At 38.9% G+C, this 12,283-nt stretch overlaps 1 protein-coding gene across 1 annotated transcript; it reads left to right on the top strand.

Moving 5' to 3' along the window:
- Window positions 1–5,447: 5,447 nt before the first annotated feature.
- On the top strand, window positions 5,448–9,046 carry LOC124505954 (olfactory receptor 51V1). Its single transcript, XM_047071997.1, has 2 exons — window positions 5,448–5,513; window positions 8,084–9,046. Exons 1-2 carry the CDS (start codon window positions 5,448–5,450, stop codon window positions 9,044–9,046), a joined length of 1,029 nt encoding a protein of 342 aa, XP_046927953.1.
- Window positions 9,047–12,283: the final 3,237 nt, after the last annotated feature.

Here is a 12,283-nt window from a genome sequence, read left to right as displayed (position 1 = left end):
GACCCAAAGCTAATATCATCCTCAATGGGGAAAAACTGAGAGCTTTCCCTCTAAGGTCAGGAACAAGACAGGGATGTTCACTCTTGCCACTGTTATTCAACATAGTATTGAAGTCTTAGCCTCTGCAACTGGACAGCACAAAGAAATAAAAGGCATCCAAATTGGCCAGGAGGAGGTCAAACTTTCACTCTTCGTAGATGACATGATATTCTATATGGAAAACCCACAGGATTCCACCAAAAATCTGCTAGAACTGATTCATGAATTCAGCAAAATTGCAGGATATAAAATCAAGGCACAGAAATCGGTTGCATTCCTGTTCACCAAAAATGAAGCAACAAAAGGAGAAATCAAGGAATCAATCCCATTCAAAATTGCACCAAAAACCATAAAATACCTAGGAATAAATCTAACCAGAGAGGTGAAAAATCTATACACTGAAAACTACAGAAAGCTTATGAAAGAAATTGAAGAAGACACCAAAAAATGGAAAAAGATTCCATGCTCCTGGATAGGAAGAACAAATATTGTTAAAATGTTGATAGTACCCAAAGCAATCTACATATGCAATGCAATCCCTATCAAAGTACCACCAGCATTCTTCACAGAGCTAGAACAAATAATCCTAAAGTTTGTATGGAAACAGGAAAGACCCTGAATAGCCAAAGTGATCTTGAAAAAGAAAACCATAGCAGGAGGCATCACAATCCCGGACTTCAAGCTATACTACAAAACTGTAATCATCAAGACAGTATGGTACTGGCATAAGAACAGACACTCAGATCAGTGGAGAGAATACAGAACCCAGTAATGGATCCACAAACGTATGGCAAACTAATCTTTGACAAAGCAGGAAAGAATATCCAGTGGAATAAAGACAGTCTCTCCAGCAAGTGGTGCTGGGAAAACTGGATAGCAACATGAAGAAGACTGAACCTGGACTACTTTCTTACACCATTCACAAAAATAAACTCAAAAGGATGAAAGACCTACCTGTAAGACAGGAAGCCATCAAAATCCTCCAGGAGAAACCAGTCAAAAACATCTTTGATCTTGGCTGCAGCAACTTCTTACTCAACACGTCTCTGGAGGCAAGGGAAACAAATGCCAAAATGAACTACTGGGACCTCATCAAAATAAAAAGCTTCTGCACAACAATGGAAACGATCAGCAAAACTAAAAGGCAACTGACAGGATAGGAGAAGATATTTGCAAATGACATATCAGATAAATGGTTAGTATCCAAAATCTATAAAGAACTTATCAAACTCAACACCCACAAAACAAAGAATCCAGCAAAGAAATGGGCAAAAGACATGAATAGACACTTCTCCAAAGAAGACATCCAGATGGCCAACTGACGCATGAAAAAATGCTCAACATCACTCATCATCAGGGGAATACAAGTCAAAACCACTATGAGATACCTCCTTACATCTGTCAGAATCGTTAACATTAACAACTCAGGCAACAACAGACTTTGGTGAGGATTGGAGAAAGAGGATTTCTTTTGCATTGTTGGTGGCAATGCAAGCTGGTGCAGCCACTCTGGAAAACAGTATGGAGGTTCCTCAAAAAATTAAAAATAGGACTACCTTATGACCCAGCAATTGCACTACTAGGTATTTACCCAAGGAATATAGGTGGGCTGTTTCAAAGGGACACATGCACCCCCATGTTTATAGTAGCACTATCAACAATAGCCAAAGTATGGAAAGAACCCCAATATACATATATATATCATATATCATATATATATATATATATATCATATATATATATAATGGAGTATTACTCGGCAATCCAAAAGAATGAAATCTTGCCATTGGCAACTACATGGATAGAACTGGAGGGTATTATGCTAAGTGAAATTAGTCAGTGAAAGACAAACATCATATGACTTCACTCATAGAGAACTTTAAGAGACAAACTAGATGAACATAAGGGAAGGGAAACAAAAATAATATAAAAACAGGGAGGTGGACAAAACATAAGAGACTCTTAAATATGGAGAACAAACAGAGGGTTACTGGAGGGTTTGTGGCAGTGGGGGATGGGCTAAATGGGTAAGGGGCATTGAGGAATCTACTCCTGAAATCATTGTTGCGCTATATGCTAACTAACTTGGATGTAAATTAAAAAAAAAATTAAAAAAACCATTTGTAACACTTGCAGTGTTTATACTAAAAAATTTAACTGCTGGGGCTCGGTTGCTCAGTGGGTTGAATATCTAACTCTTGATTTCAACTCAGGTCATAATCCCAGTGTTTTGAGATTGAGTCCCTCATTAGGCTTGGTGCTGAGCATGGAGCCTACTTAAGAATCTCTCTCTCTCTCTCTCTCTCTCTCTCTCTCTCTCTGTGTGTGTCTCTCTCTGTCTCTCTCCCTCAGCCCCTCTCTCCCACTTGTGCACACACTCTCCCCCCGCAAAAAAATTAATTGCTTATTTTAGTATGATTAAAGATAGATTTAGTTGCCACTTACAACTACTTCCGCTTATTTTTTGTCTTTCATTCAGTGTTTGACATCTTATTATGTCTGGTTTTTATTTCAGTTTTCTTACATTGTCTTAAATATAGAATAAGCGTTAAAACAGATAAATTTCCTTGATACACATCATTTGAATCATAGTACAATCAAACTATAAGAATCCTGACAGAAACTTCTCAAACACCAGAATGACCACAGTAAAATTTTTATCATGGTTCTAAATTATGGATAATCATTTTTCAATATTTTAACTATAATGAGATTATTATTTATAGACATATAATACAATTAGTAAGAAATATATAATAAGAATAGATAAATAAATAATACATAATAAAGAGAATATTCACAAAATGAATAATAGTAACTAACCATCCCTGTAAACTGGGATTTTAAGCCTATTGTGGGTTTGTGGTAAATAAGTCACCTCCAACGCTAACATACTGAGAACTCCTGAACGCCCAGTTTTTTGGATCAGTGTTATAGAAGGTTCTTATTTCTTCAGCCATGCCAAGACTCTGAAGGGCTTGGCCTCACTTACACTTACCCAGTTCTAAAGCAAACTTGCTTTATGCATCCCTGAAGAGGGGACAATTCAATGGGCTGCTTCTACCCCCTTCTGGTGTCCAAATGGGACCATTAGAGGGATTACTCAAAGAATGAGACCATTTAATTTATTGTCCAAAGCAGGTTGTGTATGCGTGTCATTAAATAATCCTATGAGTAAACAAGCAGAAACCTGGACTATCCTGGCAAACAGATGTTTTTTATTCAATATACTGAAAAGGCTCTGACTTTTAGATCCAACAATCTTCCTTTATTCCTTTAGGGTAGATACAGACTGTTGGTCATTACCCTTCCTAATCTGAGAAAAAGGCAGCAAGTAATCAAATAGAGGATCATTTCCAAAGAACAGAAAAATAAATAAATAAAAGAAATGCAGAGGTAACTGAACATGTAGGTAAGTTTGAATTGGAGGATGTAAGAAAAGACTCTTCTGAAAGAATGGTCTGTTTAATTTGATCACAGATAGGGTTTCCAAATCAACATTCCAGACAAAGTGTACAGAGCCAGCCTCATAATCTCCTACCACTGCCCTCGACTCAACTTCACTGCTGCTTGTCTTCACTAATTATTTATTTTGTGCCTGGCATTGTTCTGGTTGCTAGAAATTCAGAAAGAAATATTACACACACTGACTTTGAGGGACCATAGCATAGCATGGTGTTTGGGGAAACGATATTCTTTTTTCCCCTTGTTGATACAGATGGAGCATAGAGTGCATCTGACATATCTAACCACTTTCTTCTTGAAATCTTCATTTATTCATCTCATCAGCCCTATCTTCTCCTAATTTCCACCCTATCTCAAAATAGAATTAAAAAAAATTCTCCAACATTGAGGCAGCACCATTAACCTTCGTGGCTAGTCTGAAGAAGCTTGAATGAGAGTATGGCTTTTAATGTATGCCTATACTCACAGAATGTTTCAATCTTTTGATACCAATCCCATGGCCAAGCTTCCATGTCTGGGTCAGGTTGTGAACGATAAGAATCATATTTGGGTTCTGAGTATTGTGTTCAGGGTCGGCAGGAATGCCTAGGGCTGCGTCTGTTTTACATATTATATAAAACTTACATAGGATGACACATATTTTGTAGCACATGGCCAGCAAGGGCCAGATGTGTACTTCAAGATATGAGTGTTTAGATTTCACAACATTTTTTACAATGTATTTGAATTTAGCTTGTTTTTCTTTTTTTTTTTTTTTGATGTTGGTGTTTATTTGAGAGAAGGCATGCAAGCAAGGGAGGGATAGAGAGAGAGGGAGAGAGAGAAATCCCAAGCAGGCTATGTAGCTTGAACCCATAAACTGTGAGATCATGACCTGAGTTGAAATCAAGAATTGGATGCTTAGCTGACTGATCCACCCAGGCAACCCTAACTTGTTTTTATACCTTTGTAATTGTGCAGCTCTTAACTCATAAATTACTTCAAATAATTCAATAATTATTTGCTAAATGCCCACTTGGTGCTAGACCTCATTTTGCATTTCAGTGAGCATAAACCAGACATGGCTCCTGGTCTTCCAGAACCTCCAATAGATCTAATGGAAAATCAGCATACGATAAGTGGTATAAACACAAAGTAGGGTATTGTGCTAAGAGTAACTTATTTGAGAGAAAGAAGAAATGTTGGTGGGTTACAAAAATCCCTCTGAGGAAGCCACGATGAACTTTACCAAAGAAGAAAAAGTAATTGTTGGCTGTCATCTGGAGCGGGAGAATCCTAAATGAAGAAAAGAGATTTTGTGCAAATACTTGAAACAGATCATTCTAAGCAGAGAGAAGATTAAGAACAAAGACTCTGAGGCAGGAATACTTTTAATTTGTTTTGAGGAATTAAAGATTCCTGGACATTAGGGAGCTAAAATAACAGTGGTCTATGATGTAGATGGAGAGGTGTGTGAGGGTCAGATCATTTAAAGTTTTCTGACTATGAGAAATAAATTATTTTTTATTTTAAGAGCAATGAAAATCCATCAGTGGCATTTGTTTTGTTTTGCTTTGTTTTGTTTTGTTTAACATAAGCTCATGTGATCCAGTAGATGTTTGCAGAAGAGCAATCTGGTTTCTTTGGGGAAAATACAACTTTAAGGGGCAAGTGCAAAAACAATAAATCTAGCTGGCAAATTAGCCAATTACAATAGCCAAGGAACAGTTGATGATGTTACCAGTACAGTGACAGTGTGTAATGTATAGGTAAGAAGTGGACATATTCTGGGTATGTTTTAGGGTGGAAACTATAGAAATAGATGAAGGATTTGATATCCAGTAAAGGGAAGGAAAGGGAAGAATTGAGAAAGATTCTTGAGAGTTTTCTTAAGCAATATTGTGATTGGTGAAGGCATTTTATGAGGAAAACCAAATATTTTTTGTTATAACTTGAGTTTTGAGATGAAATATCCAGATGAAGATATCAAAGTAGGCAGCTGTATCCATGAGTATGAGCTCACAGGAGAGGTGAGGACTTTGAGGTGTAAATTTCAGGCTACAATGGTGAATAAAAATTAACACTATGCCCCCTCTCAGGGAACTTAGTAGAGACCTTAGTCTCTTATGTAGGCTAATGAATATCAAATTGTAAATTCAATAAGTTATATAAAGATAAATATGTTGGTTGTTTCCTTTGCTGTGCAGAAGCTTTTTATCTTCATAAGGTCCCAGTAATTCACTTTTGCTTTTAATTCCCTTGCCTTTGGGGATGTGTCGAGTAAGAGATTGCTACGGCTGAGGTCAGAGAGGTCTTTTCCTGCTTTCTCCTCCAAGGTTCTGATGGTTTCCTGTCTCACATTTAGGTCCTTTATCCATTTTGAGTTTATTTTTGTAAATGGTGTGAGAAAGTGGTCTAGTTTCAACCTTCTGCATGTTGCTGTCCAGTTCTCCCAGCACCATTTGTTAAAGAGGCTGTCTTTTTTCCATTGTGATGCTAAGTGAAATAAGCCATACAGAGAAAGACAGATACCATATGGTTTCACTCTTATGTGGATCCTGAGAAACTTAACAGGAACCCATGGGGGAGGGGAAGGTAAAAAAAAAAAAAAAAAAGGACGTTAGAGTGGGAGAGAGCCAAAGCATAAGAGACTGTTAAAAACTGAGAACAAACTGAGGGTTGATGGGGGGTGGGAGGGAGGGGCGGGTGGGTGATGGGTATTGAGGAGGGCACCTTTTGGGATGAGCACTGGGTGTTGTATGGAAACCAATTTGTCAATAAACTTCATACAAAAAAAAAAAAAAGATAAATATGGTTACCCAAATAATAGATATGCGGGGGAAATCTGTCTTAGTTAAGGGGCTTCCTGAGAAGTAATAGTTGAATTGAAGACGAAAGGGACAGGCTGGTTTTAAAAGTGGAGGAGAGGTTGGGGAGAAGATGGGAAAGACCATCTCTGTGAAAAGAGCATCTTAGGCAGAAAGAATATTTGGAAGGAAATCTCATGAAAGAATAAAAATGGTGTTTGAGAAATAAAAGAAGGGAAGTGCTTGAGGCTGAGGCTAACAGATTTGTCTTCCAAGAGCAAACACTCCAATCATTCAACGAAGGAGACAATTAAAAATAGCAGGCTAAGTTATCTAATGTGGAGAGGGGTTCAGGGCAAGCAATAATAGACAGGATTCTAGAAAAGGTCTCACAGGGAAACAAGGTGCATTCAGAAGAAGGTTAGCCTGAGGAGCTGCCTGGTGGGCTAGTATGACAAAGATGGGAAATAGGTCACAAGATGAAGTCAGAATCTGAGGCTAATTTAACATGTTGGAACAATTAAATCAAACACAAAAGCCAGTATGGACTTTTAAACATCTGCCTACATTATAAGAGGCTTAAACCTTTTATCATGACTCCCAGGGGTAGAACTCAATGTGAGGAAGAAGCAAGTCAATTCTGTTGCAATGAGGCTTTTTAAAATTCCGGACTTAACTGACATTGGCCCTCTTTCGAATCTTTAGAATGGTAGGTTCTCGGGAAGAGAAAAAAAAAACGCTGCTCATACGTTCAATAAATGTATATTAAATGAATACTTAACCTACTGATTCAATAAATGACTAAGTGGGCAGGTGTCTGAGACTGTCTTCAACCTAAGTCTCCATATCACAAGGGCACAGATAAGTTGAACATCTCAGGGGGTGAGAATTCTACTGGGAAATCACTCACCAAAGGCCTCTTTCATAAATATTACTCTCTACTTATCACCACAGGAGAACAAAAAGTACTTCTTGGCTATGTTATCTGAAGTGGAATAAAACAGGAGCGTCTTTCCCTAAGTGCTATTTGGAGGAAAAATATACTTGGAGAGCAGCAGAAAATGGAAAACTATGGGTACACAGTGACTATTTAAACAGATTTTGGATACTTAAAAGCTAAATCTTACTCTTCAAAAAAATTTTTTTAACGTTTATATTTATTTTTGAGACAAAGAGAGACAGAGCATGAGTGGGGGAGGGGCAGAGAGAGAGGGAGACACAGAATCTGAAGCAGGCTCCAGGCTCTGAGCTGTCAGTACAGAGCCCAACACAGGGCTCGAACTCGCCAACACAGGGCTCGAACTCGCCAATGGCAAGATCATGACCTGAGCTGAAGTTGGACACTCAACTGACTGAACGACCCAGTTGCCCTGCCAATTCTTACTCTTTATTTTCAATGCTTAATGAATTAGAGGGAAGAAACTAATAATTACTTTAAAAACCTCAGCTCTCAATTTTACAGGTACACCTTTTACCAGAACCTCTGGGAAAATATTCCAGGTAACATATCTTTTCTGAAAATTAGCTTCCTCTAGTCTATTCGCTTTCGCTTGTGGCTTCTAAGGACATCTATGCATCTTGCCAGTGGATGAATAATGGCTCTTAAATGACATCAGGAGAACACTATTCTCTTCCAGGTAGCAGATAATACATGGCTAAAGAAGAGAGTTACTCATCTAATACTTTGTAAACTTAATTAACTTTAAGTATATTTTCATTTACTTAGAAATTTCACCTTACTCATCTGAAATTGGAGGATTTCTTTTGAAAAATACTTCCTTTCTGCTCGGAAGAAGTATCTCAGTTCCAGAATTACCGGTTTGGTAAGCCCTATCATGAATTCTTCCTCCTTTCTTCTCACTGGATTTTCTGGCCTGGAGCAGCAGTATCCCTGGATCTCCATTCCCTTTTTGACCATCTATGCCCTGGTGCTTTCGGGCAATTGCATGGTGCTACATGTGATCCGGACAGAGCCCAGCCTGCACCAGCCCATGTTCTACTTCCTGGCCATGCTGGCCCTCACTGACCTGTGCATGGGGCTGTCCACATTCCACACAGTGCTGGGGATCCTGTGGGGGTTCATTCGAGAAATCAGCCTGAATTCCTGCATTGCCCAGTCCTATTTTATCCATGGTCTTTCCTTCATGGAGTCCTCTGTTCTCCTTACGATGGCCTTTGATAGGTATGTTGCTATTTGTAATCCACTGCGTTATTCCTCCATTCTGACTAATTCCAGGATTTTCAAAATTGGGCTCGCCATAGTAGGTAGGAGTTTCTTCTTTATTACACCCCCCATCATCAATCTGAAATTTTTCCATTACTGCCATTCCCACATCCTCTCTCACTCATTCTGCCTACACCAGGATCTTCTCCGCCTCGCTTGCTCAGACATAAGATTCAATAGCTACTATGCCCTGATACTGGTCATTTTCACACTATTGTTGGATGCTATTCTGATCCTTTACTCCTATTTCCTGATTCTTAGGTCAGTGCTGGTAATTGCCTCTCAGGAGGAGCGGCATAAATCATTTCAGACTTGTGTCTCCCACATTTGTGCTGTTCTCGTGTTCTACATCCCTATCATTAGCCTCACAATGATGCACCGTTTTGGCAAGCATCTCTCCCCTGTGGTCCATGTACTTATGGGCAACATCTACATCCTTTTTCCACCTTTGATGAACCCCATCATCTACAGTGTCAAGACCCAGCAGATTCGTAGCAGAATGCTCAGACTCTTTTCTCTGAAAATATATTGAGGTGCTCAGGTCTTTAAAAAAACAAAACAGCAACAATAACTAACACACAAAATTCAATACCAAAAAAATGAATTTTATTAGAATTAGAGATTTAGCCCAGGGTCTATGATTCTTGATTTTAAAATACATTTTAAACATAAATGCAGAAACAAGTCCCATTTTAGCCTATGTTTTGGAAGTCAACTGTTCTTAGGGCTAGAGGTGGGAGACTCCATCTGAAACATTCCATACATTTTCTACCAACTGTCAATTTGTGTAAAACAAGACAGTATGTTCATGCCATAAGTATGATCATATTCAAGAAAGGATAAAACTAGTTATTGTGCCCCAAATGGATATTCAAGTATTTTCTTTGCATTGAAACAGAGCTGGATTCAAATCCTAGGTCTTCTGGTTTCAAAGGTGGATACCTTGAAGCTTCTTTAATTCTGAGACTCAATTAATCTTCAAAATGGGGAAAGTGCCCAACTCACAAGGATGTTGTGATAACTAGATGGACCAGAATTGCGCAGTAGAAATTTTCTAAAAGGATGGAGACGTTTTCTAATATAGAATAATATAGACGAACATATAACAATAGCTCCATGTGGCTATTGAGCCCTTGAAATGTAAATAATATAACTGGGCAAGTACATTTTTGATCTGGTTAATTGTAGTTAATTTATATTTAAATGTTAAAAGAAGGTTGCTTTGGACAATGCAGTGGCTGCTTTATTGGACACTGCAAGTATAAAGAGCACATAAAATAGAATATGACTATGGATTCAATTTTCCCCACATCTACTTTATTTTTTAAAGATTTAAAAATGTTTTAAAGTAATTTCTATACTTAACATGGGCTTGAACTTACAACCCCAAATCAAGAGTTGAATGTTCCACCAACTGAGCCAGTCAGGCATCCGTCACATCTACCTTAAATTGGAATCCTCACTTGTTATATTTTATATGTAGACTCCATATGTGGGAGTGGATTTGGCTCCAAATCCTTCACTTTTAAATCTAAATAGGGGAATAATCTGAGCAGATGAAACTTTAGGCTTATGATTGATTCTGATTTTTTTTTAATTTTTTAACACATATTTATTTTTGAGAAGAGAGAGACAGAGCATGAGTGGGGGAGGAGGGAGAAAGAGGGAGACACAGAATATGAAACAGGCTCCAGGCTCTGAGCTGTCAGCACAGAGCCCGACAAGGGGCTCGAACTCACAGACTGTGAGATCATGAACTGAGCCGAAGTTGGATGCTTAACCGACTGAGCCACCCAGGTGCCCCTGATTGATTCTTATTTAAAAAAATATATATATAAAACATAAATAGGTTCCTTTCTAAGTAATATAGTTCAATTTTCAAAAGAAGGGAAGAAAGAAAGGAAAAAGGTATCTGTGCAGAGATAAAGAGAAAATAATTGGTTTAATATTATTAAAATCTCTTAGGTACCTAAGGAGGAAAGTGTTAGCTAATACTCAGCAGATTAATGCATCAGAGTAATCTTACACCAAGGAAGCAAGTATTTCTTTTAGATATAAACCTGAGTGTATGTACTTAAATTTTATTTTTAATTTTTTAATGTTATTTCTATTTATTTTTGAGACAGAGAGAGACAGAGCATGAGCAGGGGAGGGGCAGAGAGAGAGAGGGAGACACAGACTCCAAAGCAGGCTCCAGGCTCTGAGCTGTCAGCACAGAGCCGGAGACGGGGCTTGAGCCCACGAACTCCAAAATCATGACCTGAGCCGAAGTCAGATGCTTAATGAACTGAGCCACCCAGGTGCCCCTGTACTTAAAATTTTTATTTCAGACTTGTGTTTATATATTTCTCTCCTTGTTATTGTTCCATTCAATTAAGTAGTCAGTGTAGAAAGCAAAAAGACACACTTTAGTTTCCAACCGCTTAAAAGTGGGAAAATAAATAGTTCCTGGACAGAGCAAAGCACCTTGGCATGTGCCAATTGCACAAGATCCGTATGACCCAGTTTTAGAATGAAATGAGAGTTAGCTACTGAGTCGGCAGAGGTCATGCTGTGTCTCACAGATCATCTTTGGGCACACATCGCTCAGCGGCTAGACAAGCTTCCCTTCAATGTCTTGATGCTACATAATCACCTTTGCTCAGCACTGACTCCGTTTGGGGGAAGCAGGGGCCTCTGCAACTGCAGGATATGTTCTGCCCTGCCAGGCATGCTGGGAGGACTGATGTGAACTTATATGGAGTTAATGGAACAGAGACATATACCTAACACACCTGAGTCGTTGGTTGGAGAGTCATGTTTAATATGAGGAGTGGGAAGGTCCATTTGAAGACTCTATTCATCAAGGCTCTGAGTATCTGTACCTAAGATTATGGCAACTTGTAGGAATATGAGCCAAAATAGTTGGAACCAATGGCTGTGGACAATGGGCTTGAAAATATCTGGTACATACTCAGAAATCACAGCTGGTTCTAGAACTGGGTAATTGGACTATAATGATGAGACTTGTGAAGAACTTCAGATTGTCTTAAAATCCATGACCCAGTGGAAGGGGGTCAAAGGAAGGAAAATGAAGGAAGGAAGCTGATGAAAATACACTTCCTGATTACTGGGTTTTACACAGAAAGGAACAAGTTACGAAAGTTTGTGCTTTGGATTGTATGCTTTACATAGGCCTCTCTATCTTGGAGCACTAACATAAAATAACTAAACCCTTTCCTAGGGAGGATGGCAATTTTAGAGCCATCAGCTAGGGTCCTCACATTGAGAATTGACAGACCTACCACAGGTATTAAAAATACCATCTGGGGGGGCCTGGGTGGCTCGGTCGGCTAGGAGTCTGACTTTGACTCAGGTCATGATCTCACAGCTTGTGAGCTTGAGCCCTGCATTGGGCTCTGTGCTGACAGCGTGGAGCCTGGAGCCTGCTTTGGATTCTGTCTCCCTCTTTCTCTCTGCCCCTCCCCTGCTCACACTCTGTCTCTCTCTGTCTCAAAAGCAAACAAACATTAAAAAAATTTTTAAAAAAAGAGAGCTATCAAGCTATGAAAAGACATGGAAGAGCCTTTAATGCACAGTTTTGAGTGAAAGAAGCCATCCAGAGAAGGTTACATCTGTATATGATTCCAAATATATGACATTCTGGAAAAGGCAAAACTATACAAATTAGAAATAGCATAAAGATGAGTGTAGCCAGGAGTGTAGGAAGAGAGAGGGAGGGTTGAATGGGTGGAGCACAGGGAATTGTAGAGTAGTGAAAGTGATCTGT

Source organism: Lynx rufus, unplaced genomic scaffold (genome assembly GCF_022079265.1).
Source record: "Lynx rufus isolate CCGP_SWC_20201006 ecotype Redwood Valley unplaced genomic scaffold, mLynRuf1.p SCAF_9, whole genome shotgun sequence".
Classification (NCBI taxonomy): Eukaryota; Metazoa; Chordata; class Mammalia; order Carnivora; family Felidae; genus Lynx; species Lynx rufus.
The sequence above is the reverse complement of the archived record's forward strand: the minus strand, read 5'-3'. Positions and strand labels throughout refer to the sequence as shown.

Excerpts from the sequence above, each read along its gene's own strand:
- LOC124505954 (XM_047071997.1), top strand. The coding sequence starts at position 5,448 with ATGAAATATCCAGATGAAGATATCAAAGTAGGCAGCTGTATCCATGAG. Across the intron at positions 5,514-8,083 it reads AGTATGAGCTCACAGGAGAG|AAGTATCTCAGTTCCAGAAT; the intron begins GTGAGGACTTTG and ends TCTGCTCGGAAG.